The sequence below is a fragment of the Anolis carolinensis genome, chromosome 5, assembly GCF_035594765.1.
Source record: "Anolis carolinensis isolate JA03-04 chromosome 5, rAnoCar3.1.pri, whole genome shotgun sequence".
Taxonomy (NCBI): domain Eukaryota; kingdom Metazoa; phylum Chordata; class Lepidosauria; order Squamata; family Dactyloidae; genus Anolis; species Anolis carolinensis.
The window spans coordinates 71,153,846-71,181,778 of NC_085845.1; the positions used below are offsets into that span (position 1 = coordinate 71,153,846).

General features: G+C 40.5%; 2 protein-coding genes across 4 annotated transcripts in view; one reads left to right on the forward strand and one right to left on the reverse strand.

Moving 5' to 3' along the window:
* Positions 1 to 29: 29 nt before the first annotated feature.
* On the forward strand, positions 30 to 24,555 carry cnot7 (CCR4-NOT transcription complex subunit 7). 3 transcript variants are annotated; one of them, XM_008111719.3, is made up of 7 exons: positions 30 to 52; positions 10,537 to 10,736; positions 13,379 to 13,572; positions 15,831 to 15,992; positions 18,513 to 18,657; positions 19,907 to 20,017; positions 22,782 to 24,555. In XM_008111719.3, the coding sequence occupies exons 2-7, from the start codon at positions 10,620 to 10,622 to the stop codon at positions 22,908 to 22,910; spliced, it is 858 nt and encodes a 285-aa protein (XP_008109926.1). In that variant the 5' UTR covers positions 30 to 52; positions 10,537 to 10,619; the 3' UTR covers positions 22,911 to 24,555. The 3 variants fall into 3 exon arrangements, with proteins under 3 accessions (XP_008109926.1, XP_008109925.1, XP_003221616.1); XM_008111718.3 differs by lacking the exon at positions 30 to 52 and adding an exon at positions 67 to 217; XM_003221568.4 differs by lacking the exon at positions 30 to 52 and adding an exon at positions 225 to 354.
* Positions 24,005 to 27,933, reverse strand: part of zdhhc2 (zinc finger DHHC-type palmitoyltransferase 2) — a 44,674-nt gene continuing 40,745 nt past the window's right edge. The window contains exon 13 of the mRNA XM_062981518.1: positions 24,005 to 27,709. The gene's annotated coding sequence lies outside the window, so the exon portion shown is untranslated. The remainder of the gene's footprint in view (positions 27,710 to 27,933) is intronic.

Genomic DNA, 27,933 nt, shown 5'->3' on the forward strand with positions numbered 1-27,933 from the left:
AGCGCCAAAGGAGGCGGGGCAAAAGGGGAGAGAATGGGAAAAGAGTCGAAAGGTGAGGAGAGTCGCTCTCTCTCGCTCTCTCTATGTGTCTATAGCGCGCGGGGTGATGACGGCACGGCTTTGTGCGCTGAGGAGGCGTCAGAGCGAGTTGCTGCCGGCGCTGCCAGCCGACCGCCGTCCCCAGCGAGGCCCGCGTGAGGGACAGTCCCCACTTCCGGTAAAGGGAGGGCACTTCCGGGCCGTGTGTCTGCGCGCGCGAGCGAGAGGAAGGGAAGGAAGGAGCGGAGGGGGCGTTTTTGAGAGGGAAGCTCGGCGGCTCCTGATGCGAAGGCTTCGCGCGCCGGAGCGGGAGAGGTAGTATCCAGCCGGGAGCGGGGATGCGTTCCTGAGGGCCCACTTGTTGCTTTATTCTCCCGCTTTGAAATGCCAGGAAGGTCCTCACATAGAGTCAAGTCAGCTCTGGGAAGCTGGCTCTTGCATGGAAGTAACTTGTCTCTCCCCTCACTCCTTCAATCTCTTTTGGGCTCGTTTTCAGTAGAAGGTGCATCTACACTGTAGAATCAAGGCACTTTGACACCACTTTGAACCGAAGGCTGTTGGTGGTTGATTATAATCATGCCTTGTGCAGCATAGGTGCAGCAGGTGGCAAAAGAGCGCGAAGACAGCAAAATTGGAAGCTAGGAATAAGTATAATAATTATCTGTCATGCGGGGCTCCTCGAACTTTTTAGAATGAGGGCTGGTTCATGGTCCCTCAGGGCCCTTTCGCACAGCAATACAACCCATAATATCAAGGCAGATAATCCACAATGTCTGCTTTGAATTGAATTATTTGAGGGCCCTTTCACACAGCCGTATAACCCAGTGCCCTTCCACACTGCCCTATATCCAAGAATATCAAGGCAGAAAACCCCACAATGTCAGCTTTGAACTGGGTTATCTGAGTCCACACTCAGATAATGTGGGATTTTCTGCCTTGATATTCTAAGAAATAGGGCTGTGTGGAAGGGCCCTCAGATAACCCAGTTCAAAGCAGATATTGTGGGATTTTCTGCCTTGATATTCTGGGATACAGGGCTGTGTGGAAGGGACCCCAGAATATCAAGGCAGATGATCCACAATGTCTGCTTTGAACTGGGTTATCAGAGGCCCCATTTACACTGCCATATAACCCAGAATATCAAGGCAGAAAATCTAGGCCCCTTCCACACAGCTGAATACATTCTCAACAACAGCAAAAGTATCCCTCTGGGCACTTAAACCAGGAAATTCCAACTGGATGGCCCCTCATGCATCCAGGGGCAGACCAAGAATGGGCAACTTGGAAGTCCCCTACCTTGTGCGACTGTGGAGCAGAACAGACAACTCTGCATCTGTATGCTTGTCCACAATGTCCTGCCTCATGTACAGAGGAAGAATTGTTTGAGGCTACAGACAATGTGGTTGTTGTTGCCTGTTTTTGTTCAAAAGATATTTAGGTACTTGTGCTCTTTCTGCTTTTATCAGTTTTAATACTAATTTATGCAATGCTTTCAATACAAAATAAATAAATAAAATCCCACATTTTCTGCTTTGAACTGGAATGTATGGCAGTGTGGACTCAGATAACCCAGTTCAAAGCAGATATTGTTGGATTTTTGCCTTGATATCCTGTGTTATATGGCTGCATGGAAGGGCCCCCACAATGTCTGCTTTGAACTGGATTATCTGAGTCCATACTGCCATGTACTCCAGTTCAAAGCAGAAAATGTGAGATTTTATTCAGCTGTGTGGAAGGGGCCTCAGATAACCCAGTTGAAAGCAGATATTATGAGCTATTCTGCCTTGATATTCTGCGTTATATGGCTGTGTGGAAGGGCCCTGAGTCCACACTACCATATAATCCAGTTCAATGTGGGTTTTATACAGTTGTGTGGAAGGGGCCTCAGACTGTTCCGGGGATGGGCTATAGTTTGAAACAAACACAAACTGCACATATCATATTTGTAGTGCAAAAAATAAAAAAAAACCATGAAAGAACAATACACTATTGATACTGAATAACAATTTTAACCTACATAGGGCCCTTCCACACAGCCATATAACTCAAAATATTATACTATTATAATTGTCTATTTATATTACATGCAATATTACTAATAATATTGCAATATAGTCATATAACATAATATATTGTATGTATATATACTTGTAAACCGCCCTGAGTCCCCTTCGGGGTGAGAAGGGCGGGATATAAATGTCGCAAATAAATAAATAAAATATCAAGGCAGAAAATCCGACAATATCTGCTTTGAACTGGAATATATGGCAGTGTGGACTCAGATATTCCAGTTCAAAGCAGATCATTGTGAGCTATTTTGCCTTGATATTCTGGGTTATATGGCTATGTGGAAGGGCCCATAAACTTCCCATTATTTCAATGGGAAGGGTGGGCCTGCTTTTGGTTGATGAGATAGTTACATTCATTAGGATCATTTTTTGTTGTGTGCCTTTTATATCCTTCCAGATTTAGGGCCCTTCCACACAGCCCTATATCCCAGAATATCAAGGCAGAAAATCCTGCAATATCAGGTTTGAACTTGGTTATCTGAATCCACACTGCCATATATTCCAGTTCAAAGCAGATAATGTGGGGTTTTATTCAGCTATGTGGAAGGGGCCTTAGTCCCCTTCTGCATTGTCTTTACATGCCAGGATCTAATCCCAGGTTATCTATCTGCTTTGAACTAGGTTAGGTGAGGGCCCTTCCATACAGGCCCTATATCCCTGGATCTGATTCCAGGTTTTCTGTTTATCCCAGATTATCTGGAAGTGTGGACTCATTTAATGCAGTTTGAAACAGAAAACTTTGGATCATCTCCTGGGATATAGGGCCTGTCTGGAAGGGGCCTGAATCTCCACTGCCATATAATCTGGGATAAGAAGATAATCTGAGATCAGATCCTGGGATATAAGGACAGTGTAGAAAGGGCCATAGTGTGACCCTAAGTTTAAAATTCAGGACAGGAACTGGGTAAATGACCTTGGAGGGCTGCATCTGGCCCGCGGGCTATAGTTTGGGAACCTCTGGTTCAAGGGGTGCATCTACACTGTAGAGTTAATGCACTTAGACTGCTATGGCTCAGTGCTATGGGATCCTGGGAGTTGCAGTTTTAACAAGGGCTTTAACCTTCTCTACCAATACTGCTGGTTCCTCATCAAATGGCAGCTCTTCCATAGCATCGAGTCATGACAGTTAAAGTGGTGTCAGACTGCTCCGATCCTTCAGCATAGATGCAGCCAGATGCCCCTTCTACACTGTTTTTATATCCCAGGGCCAGATCCCAATAGGAACTGGATTATATGAGTCTCCACTGCCATATAATCTGGGATAAAATCCTGAGATATAAGGACAGTGTTGAAGGGGCCAGAGGCTTCCTTCTCCAAAGTGCTTGGGACTGGAAGTATTTCAGGTTTTTGGGGTGGTTTTGAAATACCTGCATTTGCATCTAAGTACATAATAGTTTTCAAAGTACAGTAGAGTCTCACTTATCCAAGCCTCACTTATCCAAGTTTCTGGATTATCCAAGCCATTTTTGTAGTCAGTGTTTCCAATATATCGTGCTAAATTTGTAAATACAGTAATTGCAACATAACATTACTGTAACTTGAACTGCTTTTTCTGTCAAATTTGTTGTAAAACATGATGTTTTGGTGCTTAATTTGTAAAATCATAACCTAATGTGACGTTTAATAGGCTTTTCCTTAATACCTCCTTATTATCCAAGATGTTCGCTTATCCAAGCTTCTGCCGGCCCATTTAGCTTGGATAAGTGAGACTCTACTGTATGTCCATAATGGAGATGCAACCTATGAGTATATAAGCAGTGTAACATTAATGCAGTTTGAGTTATTTTAACTTGCATGACTCCATGCTATGGAATCATAGATTTATATTTTGGTGAGCTGATAGCACTCTTTGGCCAAGACTTTGTAAAACTACAACTCCCAGTATTCCAATAGGATTGAACCATGACCGTTCAAGTGATACCAAACTGCATTCATTTTACACTGTAGATATATTCCAGTCTATACACAAAATTGATTTGTTTCTTATTTTCAGCTGATACACCAATCCTGAATGTACTTTTATATGCACAGTTTTAAATAATGTTGTGCATGAAACAAAGTTTGCCATTTATGACCAACCAAGATCTGGAGGAAGGGGAGGAGGGGTTGCAGTGGTCTATAAGGAGTCCATCCCCCTGACCAGGTGCCCCATCCCACAGTCAACCTTGTTCGAATGTGCTCATCTGAGGGTAGGGGGCCGGGACAGTTTAGGGATTCTGCTAGTGTACCGACCACCCTGCTGCACTACAGTCTCCCTGCCTGAGCTAGCTGGGGTGATCTCGGGCCTGGCTTTGGAGTCCCAACGGCTCATTGTGCTGGGGGACTTCAATGTCCATGCCGAGACTACTCTCTCCGGTGCAGCTCAGGACTTCATGGCCGCCATCGCAACCAAGGGGCTGTCCCAACTAGTATCTGGCCCTACCCACAGAGCAGGGCACACACTTGACTTGGTTTTCTGCCAGGGATGAGAGGAAGGGGGTGGTGTGGAGGAGCTCACTGTTGCTCCTTTGCCATGGACCGACCATCACCTGATCAGGTTTAGACTTACTGCACCCCCCAACCTCCGCAGGGGTGGAGAACCTACTAAAATGGTCCGCCCCAGGAGGCTTATGGATCCGGATGGATTCCTGACGGCTCTTGGGGAGTTTCCCACCACCCTGGCTGGTGATTCTGTCGATGCTCTGGTTGCCCTCTGGAACAAGGAGGTGACTAGGGCAATAGACATGATCGCTCCGGAACGTCCCCTCTCGAGTACCCGAGCTAAACCATCTCCTTGGTTCACCGAGAAGCTGGCAGCGATGAAGCAAAATAAGAGGGAACTAGAGTGTGTGTGGCGTTCGGAGCCGAGTGAGTCAAACCAAACACGGCTATGTTCCTATCTTAGGACATATGCCACGGTAATAGACGCTGCAAAGAATTCTTTCTTTGCAGCTAATATTGCGTCTGCAAAGAACCGTCCAGCGGAGCTTTTCCGAGTTGTCAGAGGTTTGTTATATCCCATCTCCCAAGACGGGATCCCTGACAACTCGGCAGCCCGCTGTGAAGCATTTGCTCAGTTCTTTGCGGACAAAGTTGCTCTGATCTGCTCTGGCTTCAACACCATATTAACGGCAGCTTCCGAGGATGTAACACGAGCACCTGCTTGTCCCATTTTGATGGATTCTTTTCAATTGGTTCAGCCTGAGGATGTGGACAAGGTGCTGAGGATGTGGACAAGGATGAGGGCTACCACATGCATCCTAGACCCCTGCCCATCCTGGCTGGTGAGAGAAACCAGAAAGGGGTTTGGCCGAGTGGGTGAAGGTGGTGGTGAATGCCTCCCTTCGGGAAGGCATTTTTCCAGCGAGCCTCAAATTGGCTGTGATCAAACCGCTGTTGAAGGAGCCATCACTGGACTCCACTCAATTGGAGAACTTTCGGCCTATTTCCAATCTCCCCTTTTTGGGCAAGGTCGTGGGCAAGGTGTGGTGGCTGCACAACTCCAGGCATTCTTGGTTGACACTGATTTTCTAGATCCAGCACAGTCTGGTTTCAGGCCGGGGCATGGTACCGAGACAGCCTTGGTCGCCTTAGTCGATGATCTACGTCGGGAACTGGACAGGGGGAGTGTGTCCCTGCTGGTTCTGCTGGACCTCTCAGCGGGCTTCGATACCGTCGATCACGGTATCCTTCTGGGGTGCCTTGCCGGGATGGGGCTCGGAGGTACTGTTCTGCAGTGGCTCCGGTCCTTCCTGGAGGGTTGTTCCCAGATGGTGTCATTGACTTGTGGGGTCCCGCAGGGGTCAGTACTGTCCCTCATGTTGTTCAACATATACATGAAACCGTTGGGAGAGATCATCCGGAGTTTCGGGGTGAGGTGTCATCTGTATGCAGATGATGTCCAGCTCTGTCACTCCTTCCCACCTGTCACTAAGGAGGCTGTTCAGGTCCTGAACCGGTGTCTGGCCGCTGTGTCGGACTGGATGAGGGCGAACAAATTGAAATTGAATCCAGACAAGACAGAAGTCCTCCTGGTCAGTCGTAAGGCTGAACAGGGAATAGGGTTACAGCCTGTGGTGGACGGGGTCGCGCTCCCCCTGAAGACACAGGTTCGCAGTCTGGGTGTTCTCCTGGACTCATCACTGAGCCTGGAGCCCCAGGTCTCGGCGGTGGCCAGGGGAGCACTCGCACAACTCAAACTTGTGCGCCAGCTGTGCCCATTCCTTGGGAGGTCTGACTTGGCCATGGTGGTCCACACTCTGGTTACAGCCCGTTTGGATTACTGCAACGCGCTCTACGTGGGGTTGCCTTTGAAGACGTCCCGGAAGCTCCAACTAGTACAACGGGCGGCAGCCAGATTAATAACTGGGGCGGCATACAGGGAGCGTACTACCCCCCTGCTAAGCCAGCTCCACTGGCTGCCAATATGCTACCGAGCCCAATTCAAAGTGCTGGTCTTGACCTATAAAGCCGTAAACGGTTCTGGCCCAATTTACTTATCCGAACGTATCTCCTCATATGAGCCAGCTCGATCCCTAAGATCATCTGTAGAGGCCCTGCTCTCGGTCCCACCTGCCTCGCAGGCGCGGCTGGTGGGAATGAGGGACAGGGCCTTCTCGGTGGATGCTCACTGGCTGTGGAACACCCTCCCCACAAATATCCAACAAGCCCCAACCCTTCTGGGTTTCAGAAAGGCTGTGAAAACATGGCTGTGTGCACAAGCTTTTAATGAGTAATATAATAACATCGACATGGTCCGATTGAAGGCTGAAGCATGAGGTTTTTAGACAAATGGACCTAATTTACATATGTTTTAATTGTTATAATGTATTTTAATGATGTATTTTTATAGTTTTAATTGATTATATGTACTGTTTTTGTTTTATTATTATGTTCTTGGCATTAAATGTTGCCAACTGTTGTAAGCCGCCCTGAGTCCCCCTGGGTGAGAAGGGCGGGGTATAAATGCTGGAAATAAATAAAAAAAAATGAGGGAATCCGAGTTGAACCAATAGAAAGCAAGATATCACTCAGCCAACCACATGGACAGCTTTAGATTTTGGAGGATTTTTGGATAAGGGATACCCAACATGTATCTCTCTTCTGTTAAAAGGAAATTGAGTGTTTGTATTAATAATGAGAAATTGCCTTGTGGATCTTTTCAGGGAAAGAGGAATAATGGAGGACAGAAGTTTTATATATAGGTTGTGGGCACCATCCCATTTCATAATGATTGGTATAGCCATTAAACAGGTCCAGAAAATCTTACATTCTAACCAATTTGTTAGGTTTTTATAGAGATCCGTATTAACAAACTGTCCCTCTGACTGTGATTCCCAAACTTTGGTCCACCAAATGTTTTGGAGTTCAGCTCCTGGAATTCTTGATTGTTGGTCAAGGTAGCTGGGATTTGAAGTTCAGCACTAAAGTTGTTTTTGCACTTTTAAAACTTGACTAATGTGTGAGATTCTTAGCTGGCTTGAGTCTCCACTGGGGAAAAGGCTGGGTATAAATAAAGTTAATAATAATGGTGAAAGTTTGGGAACCACTACTCTAGAATCTGGACAGTTCAGTGTATATCTTTAGTTATTACGAAACTTCCTGATATCTATGTGTGATCAATACTTAACACTTTCTGTTATCTGAGGGCACATCTACACTGATCACTTAGGTCAATTTGAAATACTTACTGAAAAATGCAGTTTCACTGTGTGGATGATTAGATTGCAATCCCTGGAATTAGCTTGAGGCCTGAATGTTGATTACATACACACAAAGGGTGACCTCTAACCAGTTCCAGGATCTACAGTATCTGTGGCTTGATAGCCATGGAGAATGCATTTCCCCCCCCAAATCCCCCCTCTGGAATGCAGATGTGAGCATCATCGGAGTACTTGAGTGTCAGCGCAGCATTTTGAATTCTGTAGAACCATTTTGCCATTCAATGTGCTTTATACTATAGCACAGTGATGAGCATTACAGGCTTCATTAGGACTTTCTCCCAACTTTGCTTCTGTCAGATTACTGGATTTAAGGTGCAGTGCAGAAAACATTTGCAATGTGCGTTGCCTAGCTGCCATGTTTTGCTGATAGTTTGACACTGCATTAAATGGTCGGTATAAATTGGGGCTGTAGTTACAGCTTAAAAGACGATGCCAAGAAACATGTCTGAAATGGCTATGTGCACTGGAAAGGTCTAGATATGTTGACTCCTAGAGTGCATCTACACTGTAGAATTAATACAGTTTGACACCACTTTAACTGCCATGACTTAATGCTATGAATCCTGGGATTTGTAGTTTGGCGGAGAACCAGCATCTGGCGGAGAAAGCAAAAGACTGCCCTCCTAGATTCTGGCAAACTTGCTATCAGCACTTCTGTTTATTTAGGATGTGATTTTTTTGCATGCTTTCACAAACATTTTAAAATCTGATATTTGCAACAGTTAATAGACACTGATTTTATGGGATAGCAGATGCATATGACCAAATTGATACGGGCTGTATCTTCTTAATGGAGACTTTGTGCAGTCATGTGGCTCTCAGATTGTGTGACCAGGCTCACATCCAGGACTGATAAGTGAATCTGTCCAATTATTTGTTTGGTTTATGTATTCTTTCTTCTATTTTGAGCTATATTCTAAGCCTTAGACTCTGACACATCTTTTGTCTACTGTCTGATTCATTCATAAGTGGCAAATAAATGTTAATTACTAATAATTTTAGTAAAATGATAGCACATGACATTTCACCAGCACTACTTGTGTTACCTAGATTGTTTGAACATAAAGTTGATTGATATTATCAACTATTATAATACCTTTGTTTTATATTGTATTTTGTTTTTATCTTGTTATATTGTGAATTGTACGTATGTTCTTATTATCTGATTATGCTGTCCGGGCTCTGCCCCATGTTAGCCGCCCTGAATCCCCTTGGGGAGATAGTGGTGAAGTATAAATTAAGTTTTTTTTTTTATTATTGCTTATTTCATTAAAATCTCTGAACAAGAAAAGTTTCCTAAATTCCTATTACAGTAAATATGCAACCATCTAGGAATTTAATCATTTGTGAAAGGTGAAATACAAAGATGACATAATCTAATTACCATTTATTGTTGCAGTGTTGTAAGTTTTTCTTTTGAAGCTGTTGTTATATTTCTACTAACTTTGACTTCACTAGGAATTGCTTGTGAGTCCTTGCAATTTAGCTATCACACATTTGATATTTCTTTGGCTTCAGAATACATATTTTGTAGAAAAGACTTGTGTAGTATGTGTGTTATCATATCTCCTTTTCCTGTTTCTTACTCATTAATTTTCAGTGGAATGTTTGTTTCAACATTCTTGTTGTCTTGTGGTTTGCAGACAGCAATTTATATAATTACATGAATTATAATGCTCTTGCTTCTGTCGTTGCTGATTTGATCCACCCAGGAAGTGAGTAGGACTGTTGGCAAAAGCAGCAAAAACCTTTATGGTTGTAAATTGATTTTGCCATTTTGTATAAGAGGCATCATTTTAATATTAAATGGTACAAAATGGGACTTGAGCATCCAGAAATTTTGGTATAAACACTGTATTGGAAACAAATCCCAACAAATATCAAAGACCTACTGTATCCATAATTTACACATCTCCTGGTGTATTAACCCAATTTCATTGAATTAGTATGTCATATAAGCAGTGAACCTTATTTGCTCTTCATACCAACTAGTTGCATGGTTTATTTTAATTATCTCAACTAATACATTTCAAGCAGAGTGGAATAAATGGACATTGTTTCACTAAATGAAATTGCTGTACTGACCATGCATACTTGGAAGTAAGTCCATTGAAACAAATTCAGAGGAAAGCTGCCATCCTGTGCCGTTTAGTGGCATAAGTGTTGTTGACCACAGTGCGACATACATCTGACCCAAGATATGTTAAATTGTTCTATAAATAGGTTTATAGTGAAGAAAAGTATATGTTTGCCAGAATTCCATGTTTTACTTAATGTAACTTTACATGTACTAAGCTATGTACCAGATGTGTTAAGAAACTTTCCTAGGGAATTGCAAAGATGTGGATCTGCACAAGTACAATGTCCATTGGTATACCGATGTGCATTGGTAGCTGATGTGCACCAGTCTCATTGCACAATGGTCATTTTGCCGATTTTGCTACTTAATAATGTAACAGTAGTGTTTTACTGGATATGGATATTATAAATCTGCCCAGTTCTAGTTCCCATTTACACAAGATGCAATTTAATACAGAATTCTCGCCTAAAGCTTTAAAGTTGATTCTGTAGTTGATTTGGGATTTTTGCCTGACAGCAAAATTAACAAATTCACTATGTCCACTCTAGCAATTTCTGACTTAATTTTTGATAGTTTCAGATTATTTGGATTTTGTTGCATTTATGAATTTGAAATAATTGTTTCTTTTTTTAACTTGTCTTTTTAGGGATATTACTAAATCATATTTTATGAAACTGACTTTTTGTCACGTCTACCTTTTTGATGCATGGTATCTGAAACCTCCCAACTATGCCAGCAGCTACGGTAGATCACAGCCAAAGAATTTGTGAAGTTTGGGCTTGCAACCTGGATGAAGAGATGAAGAAAATTCGTCAAGTTATACGCAAGTTTAACTATGTTGCAATGGTATGGTTTGAGGATATGGATGATCTATGTTTAGGTTGGAGCTGGTCTTTTAAAATACCAGGAAGAGTGTGATTCAAAGATGATACTGTATTTCTTCAATTTTAAGATGTGCTGCATATCTTTGATTCTAAGATGGACTATTTTTCTTCGATTCGAAGATCTAAGCATCTCTAAAAATGGGGTACATCTTGGAAAAGATTAAAAGTGGGTACTTTTTAATATATATGAATAAAGATTTGTTTCTATTGGTGGTACTGAAATTAGTGTGTGTCTTACAACCAAAGAAATACAGTAACTACATTTTCAGAAATAATAGTCTGATATTTTATTGGAAAGAAGCATCAAATAATTAGTGAAACCTGATCCCAAATAATTGTTTAAGGCAGTAGTTCTCAACCTGTGGGTCCCCAGGTATTTTGGCCTACAACTCCCAGAAATCCTAGCCAGTTTACCAGCTGTTAGGATTTCTGGGAGTTGTAGGCCAAAACTTCTGGGGACCCACAGGTTGAGAACCACTGGTCTAAGGATTATGGGATTGTATAGAAAGCTGCCCCAAGTCCCTTTGGGGAGAGGGCGTGGGATATAAATAAAGTGTTGTTGTTGTTCTTGTTGTTATTATAGTGAGACTTCTGGTTATGTTTCTGTCACATGCCATATTGTGACATATGAAATGGGGGCACCATGTGGAGGGCTGTTGAGGTTTGTGTAGGAAATAACTACGGCATTCTTTCCCACATATTCTCATTGGGAATAAACGTTAGGATCTTCTTGGAATATATGTCACTGTATTTCTTCAGTTCTGGCACACTTTTTTTCTTGTGCAGACATCTCTAAAAATGGGGGTGTGTCTTAGAATCGCATGTATATCTAATGTATTTTTTGTGGTGGTCGTACTGAAATTAGGGTGCCTCTTACAATCAATAGTGTCTTACAGTTGAAGAAATATGGTAGTAAAGGACTTTTGAAAGAAAATGAATACTACTTCTGGTATAACTCAGTTGGGTGATAGGTGAGGTAGCTGTAGAGGCAGATGCTGTTTGCTTGTGGAAGATTGAACAGTGCCTGTTAGGCAGAACATTTAGATAGTGTTCGTCCGAATACCAGATCCTGTGGACAAACAGAGATGCAATACTACTTTCAATGCTGGAATCAAAATATGTATTTATCATTGTGTTTATGTAGTCAATCTATAAAATGTTTTCTTAATAATCAAAGTAGACTCTGATTTAGCATCACCAGTGTTGTATGTGAGGGATCTCATCATCTTTTTAGCTTGTAAATTTGCAAATACAGCAAATTGGTTTTAGGATCCTGCTTGCATCTCAGTTTCACTGGCATATTCTGGATATTATCTAAAGCCAGTGGAAAATGTGTGTCCTTGTTGTTATTGGATTGCAGCTCCTATAAGTCTTAGCCAGCACAGCCAGTTCTAAGGGGTGACAGAAAATGTTTGGTTAAAAAGTTATCATATTCTGCAAAGATGAGCAATTATTTAAGTTTAATCCCCCAATACGTGCTGAATTGACTGTATTCTTTCAGCATTTTCTAGGGAACTAATTGCATATCCTTCATATTTATGACCTAGAACTTTTTTCTTTTGTTTGTAAATGTAAATATTACTGTGCTACTACAGAAACACATTAGTAGTGTTTCTGTAGTAGCACAGTAATATTTACATATTTATTTGAGACGTGTATTTTGTGTTGTCGAAGGGATATGGGAAAACTAAGAAAGGAAAGTTTATATATCTGTGGAAGGTCCAGGGTAGGAGAACAAACTCTTGTCAGTTGGAGACCAATGGGAATGTTGTAATTAATCACCTTAATTAGTATTGAATAGCCTAGCAAGCTTCATCTCCTGGCTTCTTCCTGCCTGAGGGAATCCTTTGTTCGTTAGCTGCCCCTGATTAATTCATGACTGGAATTCCTCTGTTTTTAGAGTGTTGTTCCTTATTTACTGTTCTAATTTTAGAGTTTTTAAAATACTGGTAGCCAGATTTTGTTCATTTTCACGGTTTCCTCCTTTCTATTGAAATTGTCACACCCTGGACCTTCCACAGATATATAAACCTTGCTTTCTTAGTTTTCCCATATACCTCACAACCTCTGAGGATGCCCTCCATAGATGTGGGCGAAACGTCAGGAGAGAATACTTCTGGAACATGGCCATACAGCCCGGAAAACACACAACAACCCAATGTGCATTTTGTTTGCTCTACATCTTCATAGTTTGTATGTGATGCAAAGGGTGAGTCAGAACAGAATATCTTCTTAGCGCATCAGCACTATACAGAGTCTTGCATGTGTTAGATGTGACAGGAAAAGAATGATGACTGGAACATATTGAGGAGACAAATTATCACTCCAGCCTGTAGCAGCATATTGTGTTACAACCACAAAATACTGCTTTTCATTAAAAATATCAAAACCAAATGTTCAGACAGACTGCAGCACTGAATTACATTGTACTTGTTCTGATGCAATCGCAATGATGGAATTTCGTTATGAAGTATTTGTTCTCATGCATGGCCTTGCTCTTGATGTCAGGAAGATATTCAAGAATTTTTAAAGCATCCAGATTGCCCACCTACTGGCATCTCTTCAAGATATTTTACATTTCTATTTTTTCCCTCTTTTCTTCAGGACACAGAGTTTCCAGGTGTAGTTGCGCGGCCAATTGGAGAATTCAGAAGCAATGCAGACTATCAGTATCAACTACTTCGTTGTAATGTGGACTTGCTAAAGATAATTCAATTAGGGCTGACGTTCATGAATGAGCAAGGCGAATATCCTCCAGGAACTTCAACATGGCAATTTAATTTTAAATTTAATTTAACGTGAGTTCCAAATATGATGGCATCTGTGTTAAAACTTGCAGTGTAACTAAAGAATGTTTTAAAATCTTGACTATGTGAGTTGTTTAAGTGTGTTTTTCTCAATTTCTTTCCTTGCTATAGGACAGTGGTTCCCTACCTTTGGGCCTCCAGGTGTTTTGGACTTCAGCTGCCACAATTCCTAATAGCTGGTAAACTGGCTGGCATTTCTCGGAGTTGAAGTTCAAAACACCTGGAGGTCCAAAGGTTGGGAACCACTTCTATAGGAGGAATGATAAATGCTGTTTGTATATATGTATTTTTAAAGTATTTTTGTTCTATCAATTTTATAAAACCTTAGCGCAAAGTTGAATTGATAATGGTTCTCATGTTATTGTGCCTACTATGTGCATGGACAGCTTAAATTTACATGCTGTTTAATTCATTTCAATTTAAATATTTTTTTCCAGTTACACTATATGACACAATTTTTGTTCCTGGGTTATAAATGTAATTGCCTAATTGGTTCTATCATAAAAACATGGGAAAGGTTTATTAAACTGCAAAAACTTTGTTTTTGCGGGACATCCTGCAGCACATTTTGCTACATGAATTATCTCAGATTCTCAAACAATTCAACATTGGGGCAGCCACAATAACGAAGTTTCTGGAGTACAACACTTACTTTTAAAGTAAATATCACACAATTAAACAGGAACAAACACTTTCAAATCAGGGACAGATTTTTTTCAAATTTTGTTACATCGTAATTTTACACACTTATGTGGGGCTGCTTTTGAAGAGTGTTTGTAAAGTACAAAAGACCCAAAGAGCCACAGCCAGGTTGTTAACTGGGGCTGGCTGCAAGAAACACAGTCCATTTCTGAACAGAATTCAAAATGGTGGTTATGACTTTTAAAGCCCAATGCAAATCAGGTCTAGGTTATTTGAAGGGCTGTATTCTCCCTTATGATCTGGGAAGATCCTTCTTTCTGCTCTATCAACTCAAATCTACATCTATTGAGAATATGGAAGAGAATCTTCTCAGTGGCTGCCCCCAAGTCTAAACTCTTCCCAAGAAATTTAGTCTGGCATTCCCCTACTTTCTTTTCACACTTTTCTATTCTGACAGTCATTTGATGAGTGATTATATTTAAGGTCCATCTTACACAATGCACTGGATATTGCTCATTTTTGTTGGTGTGGGTGTATGTGCTAATTATCCCATGTAACAAAATTTGAAAAAATTCATTTAAAGTTTAATTGTGCTGTACTTTAAAAGTAGTTGTTATACTCCAGAAACTTCATTTTTGTGGCTGCCAAAAACTATGTTGAATTGGCTGAGACTTGATGAAATGTTCATTGAACTAGCAAAATGTGCTGCAGGATGTTTTGCAAAAGCAATGCTTTTACAGTTTAATAAACCCTTTCCATTTTTTTTAAATAGTAGAACCAATTAGGAAAATATATTTATAACCCAGGAAGAAAAATTGTGTTACTTAGTGTAATTATAGAGCATATGCATCAGTGTGCTTTAATAGGAGCCATGATGATGATGATGATGATCATCATCATCATCATACTGTTTTATTTCTCTGAAAAAGAGATCCAGTCATAAGTATACCTTGTTAGAAGTAACTATATTGGTTTCACTGAACTTTGCTTCCAAATAAGTATGTGTAAGATCACAGCCATACAGCCCAGTGCAGTGCTTGTTGACTCAGAATTTCATTCAAGTGAGTTCATTGTGTGACATAGAATTGCAAATTTAGTGTCTGGATAACCATATAATTAGCTAGACATTGCTCAGGTTGTGACTTAACTGTTAGTTTGACTGCTCAGATATGACCTGATTATCTCATGATCTGATAAAAAGTTTTCTTTATGTTAAGTGATGAATTCAGTTGAGCCAAGACACACGTAAAGGTCAGTCCAGACTTGGCAGACTCAGAAATCCCAGGTCCTCCTGCTGACTCACCCCTAATCCGTCCCTTGGAACTCGTCACTTCATGGTCATAGTGGTGTGTGAGAGGGATTTCTATGTCACAGACAGCATATTGCAAGTTTAAATGCCTTATATGTTCTAAATGTTTTAACAGTTAACTTGAGCTGGGGTTCTGTGGGATTTGCTTATAGGATTAATCTGTAAATCTTAACATAATTGGTGCTGCATTTGGGGTTAAAAATATAATTTGTAGTTCATGTTGGGTTTTGGTTTACAGATTTTTTTCTGTAGGAATTCTGTATTTTAAATTAGCTTTCTTTCCATATTTTTTTCTTAGAGAGGACATGTATGCCCAGGATTCCATAGAGTTACTAACAACGTCTGGAATCCAGTTCAAAAAACACGAGGAAGAAGGAATTGAGACTCAATACTTTGCTGAACTTCTGATGACGTCAGGAGTAGTGCTATGCGAAGGAGTCAAGTGGCTTTCATTTCACAGGTAAATGCAGCATATAAAAGATCACTTGAATTGCTGATTATGTTTGTAAGAAAAAGTAATTACCTCTGCTAGTCGTGCTGAGATGTCAGGCTTAAAAGAGTTATTGAAGTAGCAGTGCGATATTGTTTTAAAGGTAATCTCTCAAGTTTGTGCTTTGGCTTCAGCTGGCAACAAATGATCTATATGTTAAATTGAGGCACTGACATGTTGGCCTTGTAGAGAGGGAGCACTGTATTTTTCTATTTTGCTTTGACAGTTTCCCAGGTCAGAGGAAGGAACAGCCTCGTATTTCTGCCTTTTGTGTATGGTTAGCAGTTAAATGGAAACTGGAATTACAGTAGTTGATTAACATCGTTGGAAGGTCCAAATTCAGTACCGATCTGAAGACCCTTTGATTATTCTGGTAGGGAAAACACGAACCTTCTACCTTAAACTGTAATTGCCAGATATTGGAAGATTTAAATAATTAGTTGCTGCATGGATTATCTTCTTATTTGATTCCAGCAGTAGCAATCCTTTGGTTTCTTTCAATGTCTCTCCTCCCTTGAAAACAGGAACGATTACTTTAAGGAAATGGTTGAGATCAGTATTTGAAGTGTTTGGATTTTGATCTTGATGTCTGAGCTGTCCCTACTATATTGAATGTCGCTGTGGTCTCTGTAACGCCAGTTTGCACAGAACTTGGCCTTAAAAGAAGGTGGAATACTTACTTGCAGAACTAATCCTTAAAATTTGTTAACTCTTTTTGAAGTAAAAATAAAACAACCCTTTTTCTTACAGAAGTTTAGTTTTAAAATATATACATATGGGAAAACCTGCTGTAGAAAGATGCTAGGAATTGTATTTATTGAAAAATCAGTCTGTCTATCAAGGCTAGCTGGGATTGATGCATATAGTATGCTGAGTGATGCTGATGCAAGAGCTCCATACTTTTCAGTTGGAATATCTCTCAGAAAATGAATTTTGAATGGCCTTGCAGCAGCTGTTCCAGCCCTGGCTATTGAGGTTCTTAAGAACTTGTGTTCAGTGCCACTGGGGAGTGAGGACAATGTTAGCAATTTGATTTTTTTTGTTGAGGCATTTGATTTTTTTGTTGAATTGTTGAAAGAAACAGCAAATCAGACTTTAGCTCTAACATTGCTTGGAGAAATCTTTAAAAATGAGTTGAAATATTGCTGTGCAAATATTAGTAATCTTTATAATATTCTAAACCTTTCAAATGGCACGTCTTTCCTCCAGCATGTTCTCATTTCTTCCATACAATCTTATGGACCAGGAATTTAGCTTTTCTTTTTTTACTGTTGTTTGAATGTTACATATCTTTACTGAGCCATAACATGTATCTTTAATCAAGTCTGTTTCATATCTTTGTGTTCTTCTAGTAGCACCCATTTTAGTTGTCAAGGATCTTGGGGATCATGTAGTCAAGGGGTGAAAATCCTGCACAGGTCACTTAACAGCTTTCTGGTGTGTGTGTGTGGGGGGGGGCATCCAACCTAAAAAAAAGGAATCATGGAATTATAGAGTTGGAAGAGACTCCAAGTGCCATCCACTCCAACCCCCTGCCATGTAGGAACATCCAATCAACCCCCCCCCCCCCGACAGATGGCCACCCAGCCTCTGCTTAAAAACTTCCAGAAAAGGAGGCTCCATTATGTTCCAAGTTTTTTCTAATATTTAGATAGAAGTTCTTTCTAATGTTTAGGTGGGATCTTTTTTCCTGTAAGTTGAAACCATTGTTCTGTGGCCTAGTCTTCAGAACAGCTGAAAACAACCTTGCCCCCAAAGAGAGTGTTTTGAGATTCTCAGAGCCTACAAGAGACAGATTTCCACATTTAGCACCATGTCATCAAAAACCGCCTGCAGAAGGATTCCCAGCCAGCAAATGTAGGTTTCAGAGTGCACAGTGGAAAAGGAGTACAAGGTTAGGTGGTGATGAATCTATGAAATACATTTGGCCCTTCACATTTGCAAATATGATTATTGATGGATTTGCTTAAAATGTTTTCTCTAGGAATCTCTAGGTCCTCCAGTTTGGTTCTGTGGTCAATTTTCAGCAGACATTGACCTACTGGAGGATCTTCTAGAGATTCCCAGAGAAGTGTTCTCATGGGTTCTTATTATTTCTCCTCTTTTGTGCTGGTCCTGTGTCTCTAACTCCTGTGAATAAAGAGGGCTGACTGTAGTGCATAAAGGAAATCTAAGAGTATTACATCATCTTTTAGATAAATGATATAACACATACAAGAGTAACAAAAATGACAATAATTTCAAAGGAATTGGGGAAAGATTAAAAATAATGTATTATATTTGTGGAGGAGTTTGACAAGCCCACTCATGTAATAGGAGTTTCTAAGAATTGGAGTAGATCTCCCATGTTGAAAGGCCGGCACACAGAGATATGGCATTTGGGAATGCTTCTTGGACTTACATTTCTTATTTGGTAGAAAATGCCTTCTGGAATGAATACCTTCCCAATTGAAGAAGTTTTTGTTTCATTTCCATTTGTTTTTTTTCCAGTGGCTATGACTTTGGATATCTGATAAAGATCTTGACGAATTCTAATTTACCTGAAGAAGAGCTGGACTTCTTTGAGATACTGAGATTGTTTTTCCCTGTCATTTATGACGTGAAGTACCTTATGAAGAGTTGCAAAAATCTCAAGGTAAATGATCTGATGCTTTCCACAGAGATTGATCAGACATTAAACCCTTGTAGTTGGGCCTATTCTCGCAGAGAAATTTGTGCACTGAGAAATTCTCATTGAGACCTAGGGCTTGAATCATATTACTGGTCCCAATTATAATCAGTTGTTGAGTGGCGAGCCAACACTGATGTATTTCCCATTGATTCAGTAGAATTCAGTAATTTGGCATGTCTGTTTGAAACTCCCGCATGAAATGGTCCTGATAGTTTAGGCCCCTTTCACACAGCTGAATAAAATCCCACATTTTCTGCTTGGAACTGGCAGTGTGGACTCAGATAACCCAGACCAAAGCAGATATTGTGGGATTTTCTGCCTTGATATTCAGGATTATATGCTATATGGAAGGGCTCTTGGTATCAACTTAGTTGAGGTTAAAAGATGCAGGTGAGATAATTCATAAAACAAGAAGTTAACTGGATATAATCATATCCAATTAGTTGCTTCATTGGTAGAAGCCAGGAAATTGGTGGCCCTTCCATTGAGATGGTTCACCGGGTTGTCTGCCATGCAGCTTAACACTCCTATCCAGTTAGACAGGATAGGAACAAAGATTGGAAGACCTGAACCAATTTTTAATTAGGGAGTGTTTCTTAATTCTGACATGTGCCATGTAATGTTAATACAATTTTTCTTACTCAGAGTGATCAGTTCTGTGGCATGAAATGTAATAAAAGAAATTAATGAGATTTGAAAGTCTTGGCTTTTAAAGTATTTGTCAGCTGAGCTATGATTTGAAGAGAAACAAAAAGTTTTCAATTGTGTACTCATAGTACATTTTTCTTTAATGTACATTTTTCTGTACATTATCCAGGCGGAGACCACAAGGGGGTGCTAGAGAGAGGAGAATAGTCCATTTTGTGGAGGTGGAGGGTGGGTTGGAGAAGGAAAACCATTTCCCCCTCTTTTTCCGTTATCCCCCTCACTCATGTCCCCGTCGTGGAACTAACCCTTGTTTATGAAATGGGAAGGGGGAATAACCAGTGAAAAGGGGGAAATGGTTTTCCTCCTTCAACTCCCACCTCCATAAAATGAACTATCCTTCTCTCTTTGCCCCCTAGCGCCCCCCGCCCGGATAATAGAGCAGTACCTATTTCTCCTTATGTGAGAAACTCAGATAAATAGGATTGAATTAATTATTTGGTGACCATTCCATTATGTGATGTCACATCTTGAAATCTTCTGATTGTACAGAAATACTCTCTTTCAGGGTGGATTGCAAGAGGTTGCTGAGCAATTAGAATTGGAAAGGATAGGCCCACAGCATCAGGCAGGATCTGATTCTCTGTTAACAGGAATGGCTTTCTTCAAAATGAGAGAGGTAGGCATGGTTCTTTTTTATATGCTGGATGAAAATGCCATTTACATGCTTTGTCATCTGACTGGTATGGGCCTAATCAGCATGGTATAGTCATTTGTATGTTGGACGAAGATTCTGGATACCAAGGTTTGAATCTCCAATTTGCTGGCTGACCTTGAGCAAGTCACAGTCTCTCAGCCTCAGAGAAATGCAATGGCCAATGTCCTCTGAACAGATTTTGCCAAGAAAACTCTCTGATAGAATCACCTTAGGGCCACCATAAGTTGGAAACAACTAGAAGGCGCACAGCAACAACAGAAGTTAACAGCTGATATGTTCTTAACAGGAAGGAGGATAGGTCGTCATTGGCTCCATTTACATTCTAGTTGGATATCTCTTTCTCACAATTTGGGTAGCATTTTCAACTCAATACTTATGCTTGATGCAGTTTGATACCAGATACCATAATTTAACACTGCTCATCTGTGACCTGATTTGGTTTCCATAATGGCGATCTGGTGTGAGAAAGGCTGGGCAGACCAATCTTGACTCACCTTTGGCTCACTTGGAGCAGCATCTAGCTTAGCTGGAAGCAAGGGGAAACATTATACTAATTCATACATAAGCTCCCCCCCCCCCCAAGAAATCAGTCTGTCTATAAGTTGGATACAGGGTCTGTATCTAATGTTGGATAGAAGGGATAATTATCCAATGTAGTGTTGCAGAATCTGAGGGCATTATTACTCCAACTTGTGTTGCTTGCAGTACTCTTGATCTCTTAGTTGCTGTAGGATGAAGTAGGAGTGGTGTAAGCAACAAGTGATCAAATTGGGTGAATTTGGTTGGGATGTTACCTCTTTTCAGTGGTTCTGTTCTTGTTTATAAGAGCAGACTTCAGTGGTTGGCTTTGGGAGGCTACTAATTTTATGGCCTTATAGTTTGTGGGGTACCATGAAGTTCGTCTTAACTCCCATGCTTTTTAATAGCTGCATGAAACTGCGGAGAGTATCCAGACATTTGAGGCAAGATGATCAGGATGCAGGTGACACACAATTTTGCCTGCTCTTCTCATTGTCAAATCCCAGGAAGACCATGGAGGTGATAACCTGATGTTTGTCAGTGCTGGGATGGATGCGGGTTAATGAGTTCAAATTTAATCCAGACAAAGTAGAGGTGCTCTTAGTTAGGAACCACCTATGATCTGTGTGAGGTTGTTCAGCTTGTTTTTGGAGTATAATTTGCTTTGAAGGAGGTGGTTGACTTTAGGGGTGGAATGGTAGGGATACACCTAGATCCCTTGCTGTCCTTCAGATGGCGTCAAGATGACAGGACTGGTTTATCAGTTTTTCTGGTTTATATGTAGCCTTTCCTACAGAAGGAATGAATTCATGTCAGTCACTTATGTTTGAGTTACTCTAGACTGGATTATTGTAGCACTCTCTAAATGGGCACTGCCTTTGAAGATAATCTGAAAACTTAATGTTGTTTGTGTTAGCAAGTTAAGAAATATTGCTATCTTTGACTAGGTCCTTTTGTTTCCAGGCTTTAATTTAAGTTGCTGTTTTAGTAATTGATGTTCTAGACCAGTGGTTCTCAAAGTGTTTTCCTCCTCCTTCTCCATCCTTCCTCTATTACTATTATTATCATTACAAAGGCTGGATGACCATCTGTTGGGAGTGCTTTGAGTGTGCCTTTCCTGCATGGCAGAAGAGGGTTGGACTGGATGGCCCCTTGGGTCTTCCACTGAGATACAGTAGAGTCTCACTTATCCAACGTTTGCTAATCCAACGTTCTGGATTATCCAACACATTTTTGTAGATAATGTTTTCAATACATCGTGATATTTTGGTGCTAAATTCTTAAATACAGTAATTACTACATAGAATTACTGCATATTGAACTACTTTTTCTGTCAAATTTGTTGTATGCCATGATGTTTTGGTGCTTAATTTGTAAAATCATGACCTAATTTGATGTTTAATAGGCTTTTCCTTAACTCCTCCTTATTATCCAACATATTCGCTTATCCAACGTTCTGCTAGCTTGTTTATGTTGGATAAATGAGACTCTACTGTACTGTTAAGTTTATGTTGGTTAAAATTGTTCTTCAAAAGTTTGCTCGTACCTGATATATAACATTATATGTAATAATAAATAAACATTTCTTGGGGCTCCACGAGAAACTTTTGCTTCAAAAAGGTCTTTGTAGCTGAAAAAGTTTGAGAACCTGTGTTCTAGACAATGGGGAAGATTTCTTTCTATGGATCTGACTTAACTTTGTTCTTGGGTCCATTTCAAGAGAGTTGGGAAGTTTGCACAAAAGTCAGGGTCTGTTCTATTGTAGTGCTGCAACTTTGGAATGTTTCCTAAAATTCATCAAGTTCCCACTTTGTGTTTTGTTTATCAGCCATTGAGACAATTCCCTTTTCAACTTTAATAGGAACACATAGATTTATCATTCTGTTTCACTTTATAACATTTCTTACTCTTGCTGACTTGGTTCTTGTTTTGCATTAAATTTGTATTATCATTGTTTTAGATTTCAGTTGCATTTATTTCAGTATATTACAATTTCATGATTCTACTATATCTTGCTACTGGTACTTTTAGTGAAGACAGGAATAAAGCTACCGATTTTCATACTGTGGGAGGAGAGCTTTTGTTTAGTTTAGACTTATTTTGTTTCTATGGAAATAGAAGTCATCTATTGTCATATGTGGTTATGTTATTTATTACTTATTGCTACAAAGGCCAATAGTGATTTGTTTTTAAATTTTTCTTTCAGATGTTCTTTGAAGATCACATCGATGATGCCAAATACTGTGGTCACTTATATGGTCTTGGTTCGGGATCATCTTATGTACAGAATGGGACAGGAAATGCATATGAAGAAGAAGCCAACAAGCAATCATGACACGAAATGGAAAACCACTTTTTCTGAGCTCCACCTGTTTGTACATAGGTTTTATCTCTGGTTCAATCCCTTGGACAATGAGGCATTCTTTTCCTCTCTTTATCAGCACACGTTTTTCTGCCTTTATACGTACTAAACTTGACTGTTCCTATCCCAGTTTTTTGACCTTGACATGTAGGCATTTCTGGGTGAAATGTGGCCTTGTACTTTGCCCAACTGTACATAAGCACATGTAGGAGCGGGGTGGCAGATAGAAAAGGGAAGCAAAAATGATAGTGAAATTTCTGGTAAACTTTAATTGGTCTTAGTATTGGTTTATTATCTTCCCCACCCATTTCCCTAAACTTGAACTAGCACTGATTGTAACTGGCTCCCCCATTTGATGTCTATGCCTTCCAGTGTACAGGAGTTTTAGCTATTCAAGATTGCGGACCATCACATTTGCACTTTAGAAGAGTGACTCTCAGTCAGATCCTCTGTTTTATCCCAAGCTCCAGTATTCCTTCCCTGTTTCAGACAAATCTGCCAACCCATGGTTATTCTCTTCCCACCCACCCCAGTTTCAAATCCACTGAAGATAAACCCCTTTTTTGTATCACCTCTGTCCAGAACTACTGAAATATTAGCAACTGTTCTTGTACCTAAACTGGTGCCTGGTCTTCCATGTGTGTCCTGCACACACCAACTGGCTTGCCAGTTTAATATTGCTCTATCATGGAAATAACTTGATGGAGCTGTGGGGAATAATTCCTATGAATACTTCACTGAAGTAAGAGGCTCTGATGTAGCATCTAATTCGTGTTCCTGATCAGTTCTTAGTGGGGTGTGTTTGGGGGAAGTTATTCATGATCCCAATTTCTAGAAACAAGATTTACAGCATACAGCAAAGTTCCTGTGGCCTTTTGTGGTTTTGTCTGAGCAGACGTAATTCAAAGGATGGAAACTGCAGTTAGATTAACAGGACGTGCTAATTGTGGATCCATTTTGTATTCCTGTTCTAGCAAGCTATGCCCTATGATACTTTCTATTTTTAAAAAACCCTTATTTATTCTTTACTTGAGTAGATGAACACAACTCGGTTTAAGAATGAGATCCAAAGATTTGAAGTCAACTTGATAGAGAACTAAATAGAAAAGGAAAATAGATGTGTCCTTTTCTGGAGCAACTACAAAGGACTTTCATTGTAAAACAACAAATCTGTTTGTATCTAATAAAGTTACCCAAGTCTTGGAAGGCTAGCTTATTTTTTGTGTCGATCTTAGCAATATCTTTTAAAAGTACATTGTTTTATTACAGGACCACAAAGTATTTTCCTCACTACGAAGAGCATACTCATACAGAGCAGTTGTGCAGGAAGACTTTAACTGATATTGAATAGCTAAATCCTAGACTGAAAATGATGGAGTGCCTGTGACTGTATTTTGTGTGTATCATCTACACTGAAACTCAGTTGGACTAAATCTTAGCAATGTTCAGCCAGTTGATCTGTTTACCATGTACTTTAACTTGTTTTCCTTTTTTTTTCCTCATGAAGTTACAATGATGTAACTGGGCGGTCCTTTTTAAAGAAAAATAACACATTTGCAAAAGAGGGTATTTTGTTTTTAAAGCTTTTGTAAATAAAGGCTTAAAATGTTTTCTTATATATTCACAGACTTGTGGTTTTCTTCTGAAACCTCTATAGACATGTCTGTTTATTCATACCCCCTTGTGTATTTCTTGCCTGCCATTATATATTCCATTCTACTGCATTTTTTGTCTTCCGTACGGTCTGCTGCTCATTCATGCTGCTGCCAATACTATCCCATTAGCTTTACATACATCACATACTATTCATACTCACCATGAAAGGTTCTTCTCCTCTGAAACCAGTTGCTTGACTGGATGGCTGCTCATATTTTAAGAACTCATTTGCAGTAAGTATACCTGAGAAATAAGAAATGGGATGCAACGGGCCAGGAAGTCCAGGGCCAGGAAACTTTTTCCTCCGGCAAGGGCCCGGCTGAGCTCGTGGGCTGCTTCCTAAGGGGTGAGGGCTCGGCCCAGGGAGGCAGCCCATGAGCGCTGCTGCAGCACCAATTGCGGGTGCTTCCGGGCACTTCCTCCTCTCCCTCCTCTTGCGCTCCCTTCACTCGAGAGGAGAGGGAGAGGCAGGGCGCTTTCTCCTCCCTCTTGAGCTCCCTTCGCTCGAGAGGAGAGGGAGGGGCGCCTCTGGCGGCGCCTCGGATAAAGCGGATCTCGGTTAACCGGGGCTCTACTGTATATGTATGTATGTCTGTGTGTGTGTGTGTGTGTGTGTGTATATGTGTGTGTATATATATATATATATATATATATATATATATATATAAATAAATTAAGAAGGATAGCTAGCTACTTTGGGAATCCAAGCTGAGCCTGGGAAAGGAATGCCTCCGCATTACATCTGATGTGTGCCAATGGGTGTTAATAATAATATTTTGAATACCAATAGTACTCTGAGGAAGATCCAAACGTTTTAAAGGTTGGTGGGCTAAAAGGGATTGAAATGCCCTGTGTGTGGTGATTTTCACTCCTCTAGCCCAAAAACCGAGGGGGGGGGGGATGAGCCTTAGAAGCCCTCCCATTGCCGCCAATGGCACTAAAATTTTCGTGTTTTTTGTTAGTTATTTGTGTTGTATAGGTAGCCCATTTTTGTTAGCAGGCACCAAATATGAAAACGAGATCATGAATGAAACTACACAAAACAAACAGCAATTCCATACAAAAGCACAATACTAGTACCCGTTACAGTGTATGTATCCATTGAAATGTGCTGCTTTCTTTTTTAATGATTTTTTATCATGTCAGAAGACTTGAGAACATACTGCAAGTCATTTCTGGTGTGAGAGAATTGGCCGTCTACAGAGACATTGGCCAAGGGATGTCTGGATGTGTTATCCTGCTGGGAAGTTTCTCTCATGTCCCCACAAGCTAGAGCTGACATGGGAGCTCACTACGCCTTGGATATTTGAACTGGCAACCTTCAGATCAGCAGTTCAGCCAACACAAGGGTTTAACCCATTGTGCCACCGTGGCTCATTAAACAATGCTGAGTTCAATGAAACCAACCACTTGAACTGAATGGGGCAAGTAAATTTCAAAGTGAAAGGCACATGTATTTTCCTAATATCTTGGCTTTCTGTCAGTAGGTAATTTGTTGGCCTTCAAATGATGCTCGACTGCAGTTTTTACATTTACTTATCTGTAAAAACTACCATTTTCACCAGTAAACATTTATGTGCTTGGAGGCGTTAACTTATATGCCTCTCTCTCTTTTTGGATGTGATGCAGGTGGCTATTTTCTTGGGGAAGGAGCAGTTAAGACTGGGCTCCATATAAATGGGAAGAGGACAGAGAGCATTCTATCTTGCAGTGAACCCTCGTTTTCTCCCTCTTGGTAGCCAAGGCAAGCTATTTATTCTGTATTTGAATTATTTCCCCTCTTTGCCTAGTAAACAGCAGACCTTAATCAGGGCAGGTAAAAAATATGGAGAAGTATGTGTGGAGTTTTAACACTCAACTTGCTTCATATGCATTCTTGGCCTGTGCCATCGAAGTAATTTTTCAGTTGGTGTAAATTTTAATTGTTGTCTTTTACATCATTCATAAGTTTAGATTTATGTGCATTTGTGTCATAACATGGCCCTATTTATTGACGATCCAAGAAAAATATTCCAAATGAGACTGTGTCTTAACTATATGAATTGCTTGTTTCACTCATTTTTTATGTTTTTGTATAAAATTGCTCTTAACAGAACTACTCAGACTTTTGTGCCAGCAAAATTACTCTCAGAGCAATTTGAACACAATTGCAGTTGTTTTTGCTCCCTTCATGGACAGCTAGTTTTGAGTTGCCCCCCCCCCCCCACCTTTATACTTGATGCAGCCATTCAAATTTCCACCAAAAAGCAGTACTTATGATTGGTGGCCAACCCCCCCCTTACATACAACTGCATTATAAAGGATCTGCCTTATCCTAAGTATTGTATTACTATTACTTAGCATAGTGGAAATGGTATTGGATCTACATGCTTCAGCCAGTTTGATAGGTTTTAAAACATGCATTATGTTGTATCATGTTCTTAAAGTTTAATTACACTATGTAGCAAAGTTTAAAAAATGTTCTGTTCCTGGTTTGAAAGTTATTTCCTGTTTAACTGTACAGAACTTACTTGGAAAATAGTTGTTATACTCCAGAAACTTTGTTTTTGTGGCTGCCACAAACTCTGTTGAATTGGTTGAGACTCTTATGTGATACTCATTAAAAATGTGCTGCAGGATGTCCCATATAAACAAAGTTTTTGCAGTTTAATAAACCATTTATTATTTATTTATGATATATATACCAATTGGGAAATGACATTTATAACCTAGGAACAAAAATTGTGTTATACAGTGCTATCTGTTTCATAATGTAAAGATCTAGGCTGCATTTCTAGGTTCCTAGACTGGATTTTGTTTTATTGGAGGGCCACTATAGTATAAGTCAGAGCCCTGTCCTTGGCGTGGATTGCCAGAATAATCCCTCCATCCATACAACTCTCGTTTTGGTCAAGGATGGCGAGAGTATTCTGAAAAGTGGGGTTTCCTGAGGTCTGCATTTGGTCCTGGGAGTTCCCAGTCAATGATTCGATTTCAAGTTCTGTACATTGAGAAAGGAGCCCCCGGTGGCGCAGTGTGTTAAAGCGCTGAGCTGCTGAACTTGAAGACCGAAAGGTCACAGGTTCGAATCCGGGGAGCGAAGTGAGCGCCCGCTGTTATCTCCAACTTCTGCCAACCTAGCAGTTCGAAAACATGCAAATGTGAGTAGATCAATAGGTACAGCTCCTGTGGGAAGGTAACGGCGCTCCATGCAGTCATGCTGGCCACGTGACCTTGGATGTGTCTGCGGACAACGCTGGCTCTTTGGCTTAGAAATGGAGGTGAGCACCAACCCACAGAGTCGGACACGACTGAATTTAACGTCAGGGGAAACCTTTACCTTTACTACATTGAGAAAACC